Genomic DNA, 20,302 nt, shown 5'->3' on the forward strand with positions numbered 1-20,302 from the left:
GTATGTATTAACTCTAAGATCCGTTTTTGGTTGATTCTTCATATGAATTGGAGTTTGATTTGTGTTATTTGTCTTGTAATTAGTTTAAAGAACTCCACTAGTCATGAACTTGAAGGTTTAAACTAGTGATGATGGAATTGGTTGTTTAAATTGAGATTAGGGTTTGTTAATGTGATTAGTTGATCAAAGAACCTAATTAGAGTGTTTAATTCATCTAAAGGAATTATGATTTAAGGGATTTGATGAAAGAACTCTTGAATTGGAAAGTTTGACTAGTTTAGGTCATAAAATGGGTTTTTGAGTAAACGACCCTATAAATGGCGTTTAAGGGCTAAAAGAGTTAAGATTAGCTATTTCGGGAGCGCGGGATGTGATTTCATAAGTTTTGGACTTGTGAGTATCGTTTTATGCATATTAGGGTGTAAAACACACTTTAGGACCAAATGGGCGGGTCGTGTGTTTAAATGAGTGATCGAATGACCAAACCATGTTTAAATGATGTTGTTGAGGCATAATCACAAGTCATTTGTGATTATGAAGGTTTTCGAGCGAAAAATGGTCTTTGGTCAAAGTTGGTCAATAGGATGTTCTAGAAGAACATAAGTGTTGTTCGAGTCGAATAAGCATTTTGTGTAGCTTATTTGCATTGATACTTTGCGTAGGTGATTTGCGTGAAGTCGGTGGAAGAAGTAAGATCGCGGATACGTTCTTCAAGTGTTCAAGGTGAGTGGAATATTTATACATGTATGTATGTGGTTATTTACTCGTACGCGATGTGGGCCTTTGGCGCCACTTCGTGAGTATTGGATGTTATGTCACAAGTTGGTGACTTATTTGGGATTTGGGTGAAGAGAACTACGGGTCGGTAGTATCTCGCTAGGTGCCTCACAAGTCGGTGACACCTCATGGTGGTTCACAAGGCGGTGACCCTTATTAGATGTTCGTTAGGTGATTACAAGTCGGTAATACCTATTAGTGTTCACAAGTCGGTGACACTTTGTGGTGGATCACAAGTCGGTGATGCCTTAGGTCGGGGAAGTGATTCACAAGTCGGTGACACTTCATAGTGCTCACAAGTCGGTGGCACTTAGTGGTGCTTCACAAGTCGGTGACACCTCTTGGAGGTTCACAAGTCGGTGGCCTCATATGTAATGGCGGGTGGTGCACAAGTCGGTGACACCCTATAGTGTTCACAAGTCGGTGACACTTGGTGGTACTTCACAAGTCGGTGATGCCACACGGCGTTCACAAGTCGGTGACGCCTTATGATGAGTCACAAGTCGGTGACATTACTTAGTGTTCACAAGTCGGTGACACTAGGTGGGGCTTCACAAGTCGGTGATGCTACATGGTGATTCACAAGTCGGTGACACCATATGACGAGTCACAAGTCGGTGACATGATACGAGTGAGACTCGATGAACTTGGTCGGCTACAAGTCGGTAGTAGCAAGCGGTGAACGGTTAGCGTGTTTATGCCTTTTATGTTTAGTATATTATTGTGTTGATTATTATACTAACGTTATTGCTAGTCGTGTGTTTGTTGATGCTAGCTCGTTTATCATTGTATATATGGTTTGTAAGTGGATGCGTGTAGGTAAATTACATATGTATATGTATAAGTATTGCATTCACTAAGCATTAGCTTACCCTCTCGTTGTTTACATTTTTAGGTTCGAAGGCGGACGTGGCAAGGGTATGCTCGGGATTAGATGACTATCCCTTTTGATGCTTGATTGGCTTACTTTTGGATTCGACCTAGGATTTGGGTAGTTTATCCCCAACATCATGCTCGTAGTTTTTGTTGGAACGTAAACTTTTGTGGTCGAACTTGTATTTTTGTACTCAAAGGGTAATTTGGGCGTATGTGGGCCCGGGTTTGTAAAACATCATTTTATGTTTGATTCGTGTTAGTTTTCATATATTGAACATGTGGTTAAAAGCGTTTTGCCTAAATTTGTCGGGAACTAGTCAAACATTTTCGCATTAAAAAGTCCCGGGGACAGCCCGTTTTGGCGCGGCGCGCCAGGAAGGGGGCGCGGCGCGCGAGTTGCAGCAACAGGAAATTTTTTTTTTTTACTCCGTATTTTCACGTGGTTTAGTCGTGGGTTGGTTTGGGTTGTTACACTTTGCTTTTGACAAATTTCGTTCATATCTCATTCTAGCTAAAACGGTGGTCTATACCGACCATTCTGCTCTTAGATACCTATTTTCGAAACAAGATGCTAAACCAAGATTAATCCGTTGGATCTTACTCTTACAAGAGTTCGATATTGAGATCCGAGATAAAAAGGGAGCAGAAAATCTCGCCGCTGATCATCTTTCTCGTCTTGAAAATCCCGAATTAGAAGTTCTCAATGAATCGGCCATACAAGATAACTTTCCTGATGAATATCTATTGAAGATAGATTATAATGAAATTCCATGATTTGCAGACTATGCAAACTACTTAGTATGTGGATTCCTTGAAAAAGGATTGTCATACCAAAAACGAAAGAAATTCTTCAGTGATATAAAACACTATTTCTGGGAAGATCCACATTTGTTTAAAAGTTGTCCCGATGGAATAATACGCCGATGTGTATTTGGAGATGAAGCTAGTCAAATCTTAAACCATTGTCACACAGGACCAACAGGAGGGCATTATGGGTCTCAACTCACAGCAAGAAAAGTTTACGATGCTGGATTCTATTGGCCTACAATTTTCAAAGACGCACACCTTCTTTGCAAATCTTGTGATGCTTGTCAAAGGGCCGAAAAAATAAGTCAACGTGATGAAATGCCACAAAATGTCATTCAAGTATGTGAAGTATTTGACATTTGGGGTATTTACTTTATGGGTCCATTTTCAAAATCTCATAATAATCTCTACATTCTCGTTGCCATTGATTATGTATCTAAATGGGCGGAAGCACAAGCTCTCCCAACTAACGATGCACGAGTTGTAGTCAACTTCTTAAAACGTCTTTTTGCTAGGTTTAGAACACCGAAAGCTTTAATAAGTGATCGGGGTACTCATTTCTGTAATAATCAACTTGAGAAAGTTCTCAAAAGATATGGAGTAACTCATAAAATCTCAACCGCTTATCATCCACAAACAAGTGGACAAGTTGAAAATACCAACCGAGCATTAAAACGTATTCTAGAGAAAACCATAGGATCAAATCCGAAAGAATGGTCCATGAAATTGGAGGATGCACTCTGGGCTTTTAGAACAGGCTACAAAAATCCAATTGGAACCACACCTTTTAGACTCGTTTACGGAAAAGCATGTCATCTTCCAATAGAAATTGAACATAAAGCATTTTGGGCTTTGAAGACATGTAATCTTGATTTACATGAAGCTGGACGTCTACGGTTAAGTCAACTAAACGAATTAGAAGAATTAAGACATGAAGCATACGAAAATTCGTTAATCTATAAGGAAAGAACGAAGAAATGGCATGATAAAAGAATCAGAAGTTCAAAAGAATTTAAAGAAGGAGACGGAGTTATTCTTTTCAATTCACGATTCAAGCTATTTCCTGGAAAATTGAAATCAAGATGGTCTGGACCATTCATAGTCAAAAGAGTTTTCCCATATGGAACAGTAGAGTTAATAAATTCAAATGAGGTTGAATTTAAAGTTAATGGTCATAGAGTTAAACATTATATAGATAATCTAATGGAAGTTGAAGATGAAGTTAATCACAATTTTGACACCACAGCTAACTAAGTGTGGGAAGGTTTGAATCTTTTTAGGGTAATATGTATTTCTGTTAGAGTTAGATATTCTGTTTTCGTGTAGTTCTCGAGAATGGAATCCGAATGGTCTTTCTCTAGTAGACCCTAAAGAACTAGTCTTCTTCTCCCATTCTGAATTTTTATCTTTTTAGGTTTTACGAGATGAAGAATTCCTTTGATCTGAACCATGGTCTAATGCTACACGCTATGATTACTAAACGTAATAATGACACACTTCCGAGTGAACTGGTATCATTTATAAGAAGCAAAATGGACGGAGTAAGAAAAGAACTCAGAAAAGATCATCATAAGATACATTTTGGTAAAGGAAAATCAAAATCCGCAACAAAAAGAAGAGCATGACACCTTGAAAGATGTTATAAATGCAGAAAATGGTCACACGAAGGTAATTGTTCAAATAATCATACATATTCAAATACCGAATTTGTTACTCTATGCAGAGAAGGACCGTTCATATGTTTAGAAGAAAAGATATTGAAGAATCGAGGTTACGCTTATGTAGCTATGCACAACCAAATCATACGACTCTCCTATGAGTCGGCTAAAGCAGGTCTCTGAGAATTCTTTCTCATAGATAAGTATGTACAGTTTTTAGTTTTTATTTTTATTTATTGCCTTTAACCTTTTGATAATAAACGCTGAATCGTTCACTATAAAGTATTAAATTGGTATTCAATAAAATTAGGTATGCGTAACCGAAATTATTGATATCATACAAAAATTTATTACATCATTGCGAAATTTACCGTTTATTCTTAAGATATAAATATCTTTAATCAATCAACCCAAAATATTTCAGAAATTCGTCAGGAGTAAAACTAGATTATGGAACCGAAATTACTTTACCGAAAAGAGGGGCATATATTTTTGATAATATTTGATTGATTAAAGTGGGATAAAAGACCAAAAATATTTTTTAATTTTAATTTTTACCATGTTTTTAAATTTAATATATAAATATTAAATTAATATTTTAAACTTTTTAAAATCAATATATTTAAGTTTTTATGTATTTTAAAAATTAATATTTTTAATATAAGATTGTATGTATAAAAACAAAAATATAATATAAGTTTGGTGTGAATTTTTAATATGAATTTTTAATTTTATGCATTTTAAATTAAAGTTTGGTGTGAATTTAAAAACAAAAATTTACTTTATTTCACTAAGTTAAAAATATGATTTTAAAAATTCGTCGTGAGTTAAAAACTAGGTCGTTGAACCGAAATTGCTTTACCCAAGGGAGGGACGAGAATTTTTATTATCATTATTTTTAATCTTATTGAATTAAAGTATGCCAAAAACATAAAAAAAAAAACCCAAAAATCTTTGCTTTTAAAACAACGCTTTGAAATAGCAAAGTTTTAAAACTTTGTTGAGAGACGGAATAGGACAACGATCCGAAACGTCCTCACCCCTAAAAAGAAACAAATTTTTAAAATTTATTAATTATTTGTTTTAAAAAGAAATAAATTACCATGCATGTTATTATTTGTATGTATGTATATTGTCAATTGTACACAACAGGGTAAAACAGCGCATTTTCAAAGACTGGCATTAAGTTCAGCAAAAGCTACTAATTTTGACGACAAAACGAAAAATAAATGTGATGTAACAACAAGATGGAATGAACAAATGATGTGCACCATTTATCATTCAGCAAACAAACGCCAATATGTTTGGAAACTTTGGTAAAATTTAATCATTTTTCTACGCTAATCACCCTCAATAATTTAAATTGTTACCGATTTCTTACAAATGAGGGCATTGCAAGATCTTAAGTATGGGAAGGGGTTAAATTCTTTCGGATTTTTAAAATTTTTACTTATACACTTGGTTACCATTAAAAATACTAGTAACGCAGTAGTTGTATTAGAATCTAGTGCTCTCTGATAATAAAGAACAACCCTAGTCTTATATACGGACTACCCAATTCTAGTAAAAATTTTCAAAATTTTCAAATAAATAAATTCAAAATCATGTTTATACATATTTATGAACGATAAAAATAGGTGTTAACACCGAAATTATTGTTACCTCGGAAAGGACATAAATTGAAAAAACAACCCAAAATGTTAGAATTCATTTAAAATGGAATAGAGGACAATAAAAAGGCAAAGAAAGGAAAATAAAAGCCAAGTGTGAGAAAAATTTACCAAGTTATTTAAAACATATATCACATATTTTTATACAAATAATTGAAGATACTTTTGTTTTGGACAAAATTTTATCAAGTTTTACCCAATTTCTTATAATATATTTGAAAGAAAGATGAATCTACACGATGAATCAATTCCATCATTAAAAGGAAGTAAAGTCTTCCGAAAAAGACACGCGCTTCTTGATTTAGGTCATGAAGTTGTCGTCCAGACCAGCTGTAGGTTGACGAAAAATCTAGAAAAGTCATCACTAAAATCAGCAGGAAATCCACGGACCTCAGCATCAAACAGGGTTGCCAAGTGGTCAGACTTATCCTAACCATGAGAGGATCTGTCTCGTAAAATGGGGAGGGCGCCGTGCAAATTAGCTTGATAAGACTAATGACTCAGATCTCCAGAAAGGATAATCTCCTTAAAAGATCAAAAATCAGCTTTTAAGGCTGATATTACTCAATCCTTGAGATTGACCTTTAAAGATTGAGAATTACAAACTCATTGAATTCGATGATATCTAAACTCGAGCTTGAACGAGAAAATATTTTGATCAAATTACAAACCGATTTGTTTTCTGAAAACCCAATTTTAATGCGTTCATTACCATTGAACGTAAAATCCTAGGAATTCACCTGGAATTCATTAGGTCACCTGAACCAAATCGGGTGTCAACCGTAAGAACGGTGGTTGCATAGCATGGTCAAAGACAGGACCTTGTGCCAGACCGAAAAACTATAGGGTGATCTTTACTATTGCTCCTACCAAGGATAGTAATTGCATTCGACACGTTATAGACCATAATTAAAAGCATGTCACGGGACATTACCTTAACAGTTGCTTGTTCAACGCTTTCCTTTACAACCGGACGGTAGTTTACCGAAAGGTAATATACGGAGCAAGTAAACTGGAGGTGTTGCTTTCCCAATACAAGGTTAGCAAGTGGGTGACACAAAACCATAAGTTTTGAGCTAAAATTTTCAAATCTGAAACCCACCAAACCCACAAAAATATTTTGCAAACACCGGTGAAGGGTTATTCCGGAAAACTTATCTACGGTAAAAGCTAGATTGAATTTTCAAAAGATTAAATGTTTTCATAAAGATCCAATTTCCTAAAGGTTCTAAATTTTCAGTCATGTGGGACTGTAAACCACAACGTTACTATCATTGTTTATACCGCCGTATAGAAATCACTGATGTACAAAGTGTGAAGAATAAAAGAAGTGATTCTAGTATTTTTTATTTTCAAGACTATATTGCTTGAGGACAAGCAACGCTCAAGTGTGGGAATATTTGATAATGCTAAAAACGAACATATATTTGATAGCATTAGCCCTCAAGAAAGACAAGCTTTTGGTTGCAATTGTTCTATTTACAAGTGATATTCGTTTAAATAATAAAAGGTGAAGACAAAAGACAGATTCGACGAATTGAAGACGCAAACGACCAAAAAACTCAAAAGTACAAAGTACAATCCAAGAGGTCCAAATTATTGATGAGAAACGTCTAAAAGTTACAAAAGTACGAGCCGCGAAACGCAAAATACAAGATATTAAATTGTACGCAAGGACGTTCGAAAATCTGGAACCGGGACCAAAGTCAACTTTCAATGCGCGACGCAACGGAGCGAAAATTACAAGTCAACTATGCACATAAATATAATATATAAATAATTCTTAAAATTATTTATATATTATATATATTTATTTAAAACCGTCGGCAAGAAGTAAACAACAATATGTGAGCTAGAATCCCAGGCCATGCGATCGCATGGCCAGGAAGAACAATTTTCATGCGGTCGCATGGCCCCAATTTTTGGGTCAGGTCCTATAAATTTCGCAGTTTTGGTCGAACAAAAACACATCTTTTTCTTTCTTCATCTCTCAACGTATATATATATATATATATATATATATATATATATATATATATATATATATATATATATATATATATATATATATATTATAATTTTAATTTTAAATTTAATAATAATAAGGGTATGTTAGCGAATGTTGTAAGGGTGTAAGTCGAAATTCTGTCCGTGTAACGCTACGCTATTATTAATTATTGTAAGTTATGTTCAACCTTTTTAAATTAATGTCTTGTAGCTAAGTTATTATTATGCTTATTTAAGCCGAAGTAATCGTGATGTTGGGATAAATATTAAGACGGGGTAATTGGGCTTTGTACCATAATTGGGGTTTGGACAAAAGAACGACACTTGTGGAAATTAGACTATGGGCTATTAATGGGCTTTATATTTGTTTAAGTAAATGATAGTTTGTTAATTTAATATAAAGATTTACAATTGGACGTGCCTATAAATAACCATATATACTCGATCGGACACGATGGGCGGGATATTTATAAGTACTAATAATCGTTCATTTAACCGGACACGGGAATGGATTAATAGTCTATGGACTTATTAAAACAGGGGTGAATTATATACAAGGAAAATTGGTGTAATTATAGTTTAAGTCCCCAATTAGTTGGAATATTTGACTTCGGATATAAGAATAATTTGACGAGGACACTCGCACTTTATATTTATGACTGATGGACTGTTATGGACAAAAACCAGACGGACATATTGAATAATCCAGGACAAAGGACAATTAACCCATGGTAATAAACTAAAATCAACTCGTCAAACATCATGATTACAGAAGTTTAAATAAGCATAATTCCTTTATTTCATATTTAATTGCACTTTTAATTATCGCACTTTAATTTATTGTCATTTTAATTATCGTACTTTTATATTATTGCAATTTTATTTATCGTAATTTCATTATCGTTATTTACTTTACGCTTTAATTTAAGTTATATTTATTTTTAATATTTTACATTAGGTTTTAACTGCGACTAAAGTTTTAAAATCGACAAACCGGTCATTAAACGGTAAAAACCCCCTTTTATAATAATAATACTACTTATATTTATATTTATATTTATACAAATATAGTTTTAAAAATATAGCGTTAAACTTGGCTAAGATCCCTGTGGAACGAACCGGACTTACTAAAAACTACACTACTGTACGATTAGGTACACTGCCTATAAGTGTTGTAGCAAGGTTTAGGTATATCCATTCTATAAATAAATAAATATCTTGTGTAAAATTGTATCGTATTTAATAGTATTTCCTTGTAAAAATTAATAGTATTTTGTACCCCTTCGCTTTAACATCAGTGTCCCCCATAGCAGAATTATGGAAGTATTTGATAATGTCTAGCCTCAATGCTTGATTAGAACCAACTACCAATTTGCCCTTTCTAAACAATTTATTATCTTTCCATTCATAGTATTTGGTTGCTTCAGTACCCTGCAACATTTTAGCAATGATGCCCTGCAGATCTGTATCCTGTTGCACACTTTCTTGCACTTTCTCATATATGTCACTTAGCACACTTGTAGCTTGGATATGGAACAACTCAGCATAACCATGAATTCTAGACAGGGCATCTGCAACTCCATTATCACCACCCTTTTTGTAAACAATGTCATAGTCAAACCCTATCAACTTTGGTAGCCATTTAAGTTGAGTTGGTGTGGTTAACCTTTGATCCAGTAAATGCCTTAAGCTTAAATGATCTGTTGATAGTAAAGTGGTGATCAAGCAGGTAGCCCCTTCATTTTTCAAGTGCATGCACAATGGCTAAAAATTCTCTATCATAAGTTGACAAAGCTTGATGCCTTTGGGACAACCCTTTGCTCATGTAAGCTATTGGGTGACCAACTTGTTGCAACACAGCACCAATTCCCAACCCTGAAGCATCTGTTTCAATTATGAACTCCTTAGTGAAATCTGGCAGTGCTAGAACATGTGCTTCTTGCATATTTTGTTTAAGAGTTTCAAAAGCTAAGGCGGCCACTTCTGACTAAAGGAATGAATCCTTCTTAAACAATTCAGTCAAAGGTTTGCTAATCACTGCATAATTCTTGATAAACCTCTATAATAGCCTGTGAGGCCCAGAAACCCCCTCAATTGCTTCAAGGTTTTTGGTACAGGCCATTTTGACATGACTTCAATCTTTGTTGGGTCAGTTGAAACCCCTTCTGCAGTGATAACATGACCCAAATATTCCACTTTTTAGGTGGCAAACACACACTTTGATTTCTTAGGAAACAATGTGATGTGTTCTTCCATGGACTTACTATAAACCAGTATATCATCAAAGAAAACTAAGGTGAATTTTCTCAGGAATGGCTTAAAGATTTCATTCATCAAAGCTTAAAATGTAGAAGGAGCATTGGTTAACCCAAATGGCATCACTAGGAATTCATAATGTCCTTCATGTGTTCTAAAGGCTGTTTTAGGAATGTCATCATCAAACATCCTTATTTGATGATACCCTGACCTCAAATCCAACTTAGAATATACCCCAGAACCACTTAATTCATCAATAAGCTCTTCAATGATAGGTATAGGAAACCTATCTTTCACAGTTTTAACACTGAGTTCTCTATAATCCACACACATCCTCCAAGACCCATCCTTTTTCTTAACCATCACTATGGGTGAAGCAAATGGGCTTTGACTATGTCTGATGACCCCATTGCCTAATAACTCAGCTACCATTGTTTCAATAGCATCCTTCTGTGATGGTGGGTGCCTATAGGGCCTAATATTAACTGGTTGTGACCCTTCCAACAATGGGATCCTATGATCACACTGCCTTCTAGGTGGTAATGCCTTTGGTTCATCAAAAATGTCACTGTAATCATCTAACAACTTTGTAATACCTTCAAATTCTTGTGATAGTTCAGCTGAAATATGCCACATTTGAGCCGGATAGACACAAACTGCCATAGCATTGAGCTGAGCTTGTGAGGATACAATTTTGTTCATCTGTTTACCCTTAATCCATTGAACCTTTGCCCTTTTGCCTCTTAATTCAACCCTATGCCCAGCATAATTGAATGTCATCTTGAGTTGGTCAAAATTCCATACTATATCACCCAACAATTTAAGCCATTGTATACCTAAAACTATTTCACAGCCACCAATTGGTAGTATTAACATATCACTTACAAATGTTTCACCACTAATTTGCCATTGTAATGCTTCACATACATTAGCATTGTACATTGTGTTGCCCCCAGGGACCATGACTGGTATGGTTTCTCCTTTTTTAATTGTGCAACCAAGTTTCTTAGCCACATTGATGTCCAAGAAATTATGAGTGCTGCCTGAATCAATCAAGATTTGAAACACAATTTTATTGACTTGACCTGTGACTCTCATAGTTTGATAATCACTAACCCCAGTAAGTGCATTGAGTGATATATAGGGTGCATTATCCTGTGATTGTACACTTAGTTCACCTTCACCTTCTTCTTCCTGTACTAATATTTCATCATCAATTTCATTCTCTGTACAATCACCTTCATCTGATAGCACCTCCAAAGAGAACAACTGACCACTACACTTATGCTCAGGTACATATCTTTGGTCAAAGTAAAAACACAAGTTTTTAGCTCTCTTTTCTTCAATTTCTTTTTGGGTTAACTGTCTTCTACCATTTGCTTGACCTGGAGTTCTTGCAGGGTTATGTGGAGTATTTGTGATGGTCAAGGGTGCAGTTGTTGCAGGTGCATAAGTGTGTTTAGTATAAGAATTGTTAGTGTAAGAAGGTTTTGGGTTATATTCACTGCCATTGTTTTTTGGAGTTGATAGAATAGGTGTATGCCTTTTCTTGGTGATTGTTATTGCTTCATTTTGCATCCTAGCCAAACTCATAGCATCTTCCATGGATTTGGGGTTGAACATTTTCACAAGCATTTCTATTTCCTTTTGTAACCCTGCCAAATACCAACTTATTGATTGCTTCTCAGTGATATCCACCTTGTTCAAGAGCACCTCAAATTCATCATTATAGGTTTGCAATGAATCAGTGTGCCTTAAGTTCTTGATTTCAGCCAATGGATCTTCCACACTGGCACTAAATCTTTTTAACACAGCTTCTTGATAATCAGCCCATGTGATATCTGGTCCATGTTTCTTGACATATTGTTGATGCCAAACGAGAGCCTTTTTTAACAAGTGGATTGAAACAATCCTGATCTTGTTTTCATCTTCAATGTGATCAACTGCAAAGTATTGATCACATTTATATAACCATCCTTTAACATCATCACCTTCAAATTTGGGAAAATCCAACTTAGTCAACCGAGTTAATTGTTGACCTGCACCCCTTTGATGATTTATTTCCCCATTTTTGATTTTATTGACTTCTGTGGTCAAGTACTGCTGCTGTAGAACTACGTCATCTACTTTGTGATTGAGTGATCCAGACATTGCATCAATTCTAGTGTTGAATTGTGTAGCCATATCTTGAATTACTTGAGTCAATTGTGCAATTGCAGTTTGCACCACTTCCGACACGACGTCATTACTGATACGAGTATTCACCATTTTGATTCGAATCAAACTACTACAAGATCGTAGCTCTGATACCAATTGATGTGTTAACCTGGATCTAAATCGGAGTTAACAATCGAAATTAACCTGAAAGTTCTATAGAATAGAAAGAACAATGGAGTTAAATTCGGATTTTCATTGAAATGAATGAGAGACAATTACAGAGAAGAAATGAGATACAACTGAAAAACTGATCTTCTAACTAATCGTCTATGCTACATATAACTTGCAAGCTAACCAATTTAGAACACGATAACAGAAATTAACAGAATTGAGTGAGCGTTGACTTGACGTTTGACTTCCACTTGATTCACGAAGGAGATGAAATCACTTGCTTGGCGCGTGCGTTTCATTTAAACAGCTCATGTGAGAGGCACGTGTGTATCTAATTTAAACCTAACGTTCACCCCGAATTCATATCTATATCAGATGTATTTTTTTTTAACGGCATATACGGGTTTGATACACGTGGAAGGTTTCTTATGTTTCATCAGAAGTTTAATATTGATTGGGACACGTGGAAAGAAAGGACAACAAATGAGGTATTTTTATGTGACACGTGTCTTAAACCAAACCATGAATAATTCCGTGAACCAATAAAAGTCGGCACTGGACACATCAATGGATGAACAAGGAAACATTGAACGTGCACGATTTTTGATTTGTGGTCCTATCTATGTCTCCTAGGCAATAGAAAAAGAATATGTAAATGTAAAAGTATTAATTAATTTAATTTTTGAAATTGAAAGAAAATTAAAATTGCAAAGCCTCATCCATAAACTTTCAAAGTTTATTTCTAGACAATTACTTGCAACATCAAGAAATCAACACAAAACAAATCATACTAATTCTTAAAACCAAACATAAATCTCACATCATCAACAAAAGATTAAAGGTTCATAGTAATCAAATAACATAGCCAAGTTCAGATCTTGACTTAATAATCGAAGAAAGGGTTGTTCTTGAACAACCTATCCGTACTGTTTCTATTTTTAGAAACTCGAACGCTTCGATCATCATTCTTAGATCCAAAACCTGATGAAACAGGAGTCTGATCAGCAAAAAGATTAGGGTGACAATTCTCAAAATCATCATCAAAAGTTGTCCATTTTTCCTCCACAACTTTAGGCTGTGGTTCCTTCTTCTTCAATGCAGAGGTTGACATGTTCTTGATCTCATTAACATGCTCCTTATACTCTTTTCTCACTACTTCTAACACAGTTTCTCCATATTGATCAACCCATTTCCTAACAATGTACATCAACATTAGTACAAAATGGATAAAAAGTAACAACATTTTTGTATGCAACAGTTTCTTACTTGTTAAAGAACTTTTTCAGGTCAGCTTTGTCTATTGGAAGCCTAGTTGATACCACATCAATTTGATCATCCCTGTATATTCACATTAAATCAGTTAAATTCATGTTTTTTCAGATCGGCTTTCATTACATCTCATGATTAAATAAAAAATCAAGAAAGTGTGTCTAGATATAAAGTTTGCTTACGATAATTGAAGTTCTGATTTGGTTTTCATTAGCTCCTTCTTGATTTTATCTCCTAGAACCTGTGCAACAGATGTATAAATAATAAGCACACAAAAACGAACTAGTAATGTAGGACTAATCAAACAAATTTTTGGAACTGCAGTACCTTATCAACGAAGAAACCAGACGATGAACTATCTGTATGAAGTTTTCTCTTGATTTTAGTATCTGGTCCTTCTTCATGTCCTAAATAAGCTTGGTTAGCCGAATCGTGCAAGGATAACGGAACTGTATCTTTCTCTGAATCATCACTCTTTTTCCATTTCATCAAACTATTAAACGGCCTTCTTTTCGTCTTCTTAATTGTTGATGATTCCTCAACAACCACACTTTCAGACATGAGAATTGTCGGTTTTTCTTGTTCTTTTTCTTTCATTTCGCAATTCCAAAAGGGATTTTCTTGAGATACACCAAGATTTTGAGTACCCATGTCAGAAACAATCTTATCTTTCCCATTTTTATGTGATGATGATGATGATGAGAAACCAAAAACTGATGCAGCTCCTTTCACGCTTAACTTTTGCGGTTTAAACTTGCTCTTTGAGCCCGAATCTTTCAAGTCGATTACAGACCACTCGTCATTTGGGTTTTTTTGCTGTGGTCCGGCAATGATCACATCTTTGGGATCAATTTTAACTCCTTGAGCTGTTAATCTTTGCATCAATGGAGTCTTTGAAGTATGGTACTCCTCTTCTGATATGCAGTTTGCATATAATAACTCCTGCAACCAAAATGTAATTAAAATTATCAACTTTCTTGACAATCAGGGAAACCCAAATCACAATTTGTTCAAATCTTATTACAATTTCAAATTCCCACCAAAGTATGGATCAAACATTAAATACCACTTCTTATCAAACATTATACACTATATTTAAACACCAAGAAGATGCAAATCCAGTAAAACTACTCCTAAAAAGTATCAACCTTTTTAATGAAATCCAAAAAAACCCCAATTTATGATTTGCTAATTCTTAATAATACAAATATAATTCACCAATAACTTGCAGATTCACCTAAAGCCTGAAATGCCCTAATAACAACGCGTTATCTTGATCTTATTACAATTATCAAACGAGAATATATAAATTAACCTTAAGTCAGAAAACCAAAATCGTTATATTGATACTATCACAATTATCAGCCATGAATATATAAATTCAACTAAAGTCAACAAAGTATGCAACTTTTTTAAACCTAAAAAAAACCCTAATTCACATTTTATTCAAATCATTATACTAATTCACGGAGCCATAAAAATTGCAATTTCCATCTGTTACAAGTCAAAAATCTAAAAAATTGAGTCAATTTGTAAGCACTAACCTGTAAGAAGATCAATTTATCTCTTAGAATCACAGGCTGTTCATGATCAAAAGGGGAAGAAATAAGAGTCTCAAGAAGATGAGTTCGAAAAGCCGAAACTTCAGCCTCAGCCAAAATTCCTTCTTTAAACAAACCCATCAAATTCAAGATCTGATGGAAAGACTCTTGTTGCCATTTCAAGTTATCAGATTGTTGCTGCCATAGCCTTTCTTCAGCAGCCGCAATTGCCGGCAACCGTCGTTTCTTGAACGAGAACGGTAGGATATTTTTGCACACCGAAGTGATTGAATCTTGAAGAGATGAGTAGTATGTAGGTTTGTATGTGTACACCATTTTTGTAAATTATTTTTTGGGATGATATCTTCTGTTAAGATTAATTGTTGTTGATGGAATCAGATATGTATAAAGATGGAGGGGAGCAGGTGATTAATTATTAATGATGAAAAAAGATGATGTTGAAATATTTTGGGTGTATTTTGAACGGTCACTAAATGAGAACTAGCCGTTAGGGTTCAAAATGAGTAAACGGTAATGTGAGTATCAAACATCCGACTTAGTTATTGGGCCATGTTTGGGCTTTGTAAGCGGCAACTCCTTTCAAGTTTGGGCCACAGTGATTCGACTTTATTGGTGGAATATTTAAAATGATCACCAAAAATTACTTGAAAAGTATGATTATTTATGCCATCAATAAAATTCACCATCAATTTTGATATATACACTATAAATATTCATTAACAAACTAATATCGTACAACTTTTAAATGTACACTTTGTGGAATATCAAAATTGTTGATGAATTTATCATTGCTCTTTCAAGATGATTCATTTTTGTAAAAGGATATTAGCCCAAAAAGCACGTGTATTATTTATTTTTTTATGAAAATGGCAACATATTAGGAACACACTTGGAGGTGAAGGGTTTGATTCCTTGCACTCACAAAGTTATTCTTCCTCATGGCCATGGAGGTTCACCTGCAATGACTCCAGGCTGCTAGCTAAGCGGGTAGTCGCCCTGAAATTAGTCAGTTAAAAAAATGTTGGATAACCAGGTTAACAAAAAAAAAAAAAAAAAAAAAAAATTAGGAACACACTTGGCTCAAAATTTGACTTAAAGTATGCAAAAAGACATTAATACCCTTCACAGAAACATTGTTTTTGCCGGCTATACTAGTCCTTACTTCCTTAGTTGTTTCCCACTAATATTTACAAATCATTGTTCTTTGATACTTCTTGCCGTCTTAGAGATCACACACTCACACACCTTATAAAACACACACACACAAAACAAACAAACAACCCTAACCATCTTTGTAACATGGCCAAATCACAAGATTTTGATATAAGCAACACTAAACCGCCATCAATAATCATGGAGCATGAACAAGAAGGAAATTATCACATCTCTAATGACTATTACAATTACAACGACGAAGAGGTCATCTCTAGCAGCGGTTGTGGCTGTTTCCGCCTTTTCTCATACTTCGATATTCGTCACCAAGATGGGGAATCGTCAGCATTTATTTACCATAGAACAGGAGACGTTGCGGATGATGATAGTTGGTTCATGAATCGTTTCAAGACATTGAAGGAGTTTTCTGAACTCGTGGCGGGCCCACGTTGGAAGAACTTCATTAGAAAATTCAGCAAGAAACCGAGGAAGGGGAATTCGCCATTTCAGTACGATCCAGAAAGTTACGCGCTTAACTTTAACAATAGCAATGGTGGTATAAATGGTGACGATGATGATATGTTGCCTAGTAGTTTCTCTACCAGATTTGCACCTCATTCGCGATCATCGATGAGTTAGCAGTTTTGAGTAACTAAACTGTTTACCTGTTTAATTAACAAAAAGTACAAACATAGGAGTATTTAGCAAACAATGCCAAACACTCATTAGATTTATTTTTCTTTCTATTTTTATGTCATCTAAGTCTTAATTATTAGTTAACTTCTTGCTTGTTTCTACTTTCTACTGTAATTGTGATCTGTATACATTACTACCAAAACTTAATTACAATGTTCAATTTGAGTATTTGACACATGAGAGAGTTGATCGACAATTTTATTAATCGCAGTTGATTATTTTTTTTATTTCTATAAATAAAACAGGCCGGTAGTGTAATAAATATATGATCATAAATCAATAATAATTTTTAATACAAATAATTAGTAATTTATTTGATTATATGAAACATGCCAGCAGTGAAATTTTGGGGATAACGGTATGTCCATCATTTTCTGGCAAATCCTAAGGTTTATTGGATCATCTGGAATCCAAAATGAGCTGTTACAGTGAGAAATGACTTGACAAAAAGTCTACTTATTCAACCGTTTGTCGACATGCATTTTTTTTAGTAATAACATATTACTAGCGAGTTGATTTGTACGCCAATAAAAATATACTCGTACATACATAGTGTTATCATGTATTCAAGAAATTCTAGATCAGAATATAAAACGAGCACGGCAAGTAGACCAACCCAGCAAAGCTTTCTTAATCAGTCATACAACAGAACAACACATTTTCCGTTGACAAACAAAACTTCAAACCATCCCGAAAGCCACAAGTTCAATAAATGTTAATGATGTTCAATTCCTTCAAGTAGGTTTCATCAAATCAATAAATTACACAAATAAGAAAGTTAATTGTTACAAGTACTATTCAAATTTACAGGTACATACAAGTGTTAAGGTAATGATGGTGAAAGAGTAGGCTTTGTGACCTTAACTTCTCCACAGTTGCTGATATATAAAGTCTTTTGAGGCCTGTCCCAAATTGCACGCGCATTTCTAGCCCTTTCGTCTCCAAAAAACTCTGCTAAATCATTATATTGTCGCACTCTTTCCTCTGGTTTATACGTTTGAATCGAAGCTATGCTTGCCACAACGTCCATACCTATATACAAAAAGCCCAAAAAAATCAAGATCAAAGTCACTCAACAAGTGTTTCAGGATTCATAATCATCAATCACACTTAAAATATTTTGTTGATTGCCAACTTATCAAACTGATCTAATCTTATACTAATCAAACTCACACATAGCTTACAAGAAATCAAATGTACCTTCAAGAACAGTGCCAAAAACAATATTCCTCCCATCAAGATCAGGGCAAGGGCCAGGACCAGTAGTGATCATAAACTCCACATTCGAGTAATTAGGATCAAGTTTAATGTCGTCGTCATCATCATTCTCCGATAAACATAACGACAAAACACCACCTTTGGTATGCTTTAACTGAAACGCCTTTGGATCAATACTCTCCGTATTTCTAACCAAATTAACCGGAGGTCTCACTTCACCTTTATCCCTCCTTCCCTGTTTTCCCGCCATGAAATAGTTTCCAGGAAATAGTTTATGAACCAATGTTCCTTTATAGAATCCAGACACTCCTATACACACACTCTGACAGTTAGAATCAGTTAATATTAGTTTGATACCATAATATACTAGCAAATATGCATGTATCATGAATGCAACTGTTTATTTTTCAGCCATACATAGTCTAATCAGGACAGCGAAATCAGGCCTAAGATTAGGCCAACTAGTCCCCGCCTAGTCGAGATTTTGATGTAATCCGACTAGTCAGTCAAAGTCGGATTTATTATGTCAAAGTAGCTCAAATACAGTCAAAGTTGGTCAACGTTCAACTTATCAGAGCTAGTCTCCGACTTGGCCGATTTATTCGGGAAAAGTTGTTAGAACTCAATTTAGTCGGTCAAAGTAGGTCAAATACATTCAAAGTCAAAGTTGGTCAACGTTCTAACTTGTCCCAACTAGTCTCCTATAGACTAAAAGCTCTTCATAGTTGGGGGTGATTAATCATTAGTCCCCAATTAGCGAATTTTACAGCCTTGGTCTAAACTAGGAAAGATTACTACCATCATGAATCACACATTTATGAGCAGACAAAATATATATTATATATTACAAAAAAAATCAGAAGCAAATGTCAATCTCCCTAGAATAAGGTTGAGTGTCAAACATACCCTAGAAATATAAAATTAAAAATTAAGTTTTATCATTACCTGTACACATAGCTTTAAAATTGGAAACAGTGATAGGTACAAGGTTCCCATACAATCCAAGAACGATACGACCAACGGGTTCGGAGTCGGGGCACAAAAGGAGGTCGGATCCAAGAGTTCGGGTTTGGAAGAAGCTAGGACAGATACTAAAGTCCATAAACACCCGGTCAGTAATAGTTGTGTCTGGTTGTTTCGGAGGTACTGGTGAGGCAATAGAAATCGATGGGAGTGAAAGGGTCGTAGTTGTGGTTAGAAAAAGGAGTGAACGACGGTGAAGGTGGAGTTTGGTGGGATTGGAAGGGAGACTAGCAGTGGAGAGTGTGGTGGTTAATTGGCAGTTCATGGTGGCGAGTGGCGACGGTTCATGACGGAAAGATACCGTGAAAGGGGAATTGATGATGTAGGTGTGGTTTTGGGTGTTCATGGATAATACACGAAGGCATGGGTAGGCCCAATTAATTAACTGATATGGAGTAAATATTACTTTAAAATATATATTAAAAAAATCAGTTTTTAAAATCTTTAATCATTTTATGGTACATGTATAATACAGTAAATTTTTTTTTTGAAAAGCAAGAAATTTATATAAATAGAAACACGAGAAGTACAAGAATGGGAACCCCTAACAATGAGACGAGACTACCCAACACACGAAAAAGAATACAACACGAAAGGCAGCGGAGACAGCTACCTAAAAAAAAAAAAAAATGCTATACTAGATCAAGATAAACACTCGGATTGGATAACCATTGAAGCCAATCTAATTTCTTTCGTTTAATCTTTTGCGATATCCACTCGAAGGATTTGACTTGAACTTCATTGAAAGCAATCGGAGCACTCCAACTTTTGTTTTGGAAAGTTTTCATATTCCGGTTCTTCCATAATAGATGAGCACAAATCCAAATGACTCCACGCCACACATTCACACCTATATCACTTGCCGGAGACAACGGGTTACCAAGAAGCATAGCGAAATGAAAGGACCCGTTCATATACATTATAAACGATTCACAATAGTTGATTACATCGCGAGGTATTTGACCTCTATATGATACATTTTACAAACTTTGCATTCGTTTTT

General features: G+C 35.0%; 4 protein-coding genes across 4 annotated transcripts; 1 reads left to right on the top strand and 3 right to left on the bottom strand.

The window, feature by feature from the left end:
- Positions 1 to 10,135: 10,135 nt before the first annotated feature.
- LOC139887645 (uncharacterized) lies at positions 10,136 to 12,319 on the bottom strand. The gene has a single exon (XM_071870716.1). The coding sequence runs from the start codon at positions 12,317 to 12,319 to the stop codon at positions 10,136 to 10,138; it is 2,184 nt and encodes a 727-aa protein (XP_071726817.1).
- Positions 12,320 to 13,202: 883 nt separating this feature from the next.
- On the bottom strand, positions 13,203 to 15,525 carry LOC139887646 (uncharacterized). Its single transcript, XM_071870717.1, has 5 exons — positions 15,193 to 15,525; positions 13,976 to 14,590; positions 13,831 to 13,889; positions 13,646 to 13,717; positions 13,203 to 13,572 (listed from the first exon to the last, which is right to left on the bottom strand). Exons 1-5 carry the CDS (start codon positions 15,523 to 15,525, stop codon positions 13,263 to 13,265), a joined length of 1,389 nt encoding a protein of 462 aa, XP_071726818.1. The 3' UTR covers positions 13,203 to 13,262.
- Positions 15,526 to 16,509: 984 nt separating this feature from the next.
- Positions 16,510 to 17,001, top strand: LOC139887647 (uncharacterized). Its single transcript, XM_071870718.1, has one exon. The coding sequence runs from the start codon at positions 16,510 to 16,512 to the stop codon at positions 16,999 to 17,001; it is 492 nt and encodes a 163-aa protein (XP_071726819.1).
- A 726-nt stretch (positions 17,002 to 17,727) lies between these two features.
- Positions 17,728 to 19,676, bottom strand: LOC139890602 (peptidyl-prolyl cis-trans isomerase CYP28, chloroplastic-like). Its single transcript, XM_071873487.1, has 3 exons — positions 19,222 to 19,676; positions 18,259 to 18,585; positions 17,728 to 18,090 (listed from the first exon to the last, which is right to left on the bottom strand). The coding sequence occupies exons 1-3, from the start codon at positions 19,643 to 19,645 to the stop codon at positions 17,882 to 17,884; spliced, it is 960 nt and encodes a 319-aa protein (XP_071729588.1). The 5' UTR covers positions 19,646 to 19,676; the 3' UTR covers positions 17,728 to 17,881.
- Between the last annotated feature and the right edge of the window lie 626 nt (positions 19,677 to 20,302).

Source organism: Rutidosis leptorrhynchoides, chromosome 2, assembly GCF_046630445.1.
Source record: "Rutidosis leptorrhynchoides isolate AG116_Rl617_1_P2 chromosome 2, CSIRO_AGI_Rlap_v1, whole genome shotgun sequence".
NCBI classification, from domain to species: domain Eukaryota; kingdom Viridiplantae; phylum Streptophyta; class Magnoliopsida; order Asterales; family Asteraceae; genus Rutidosis; species Rutidosis leptorrhynchoides.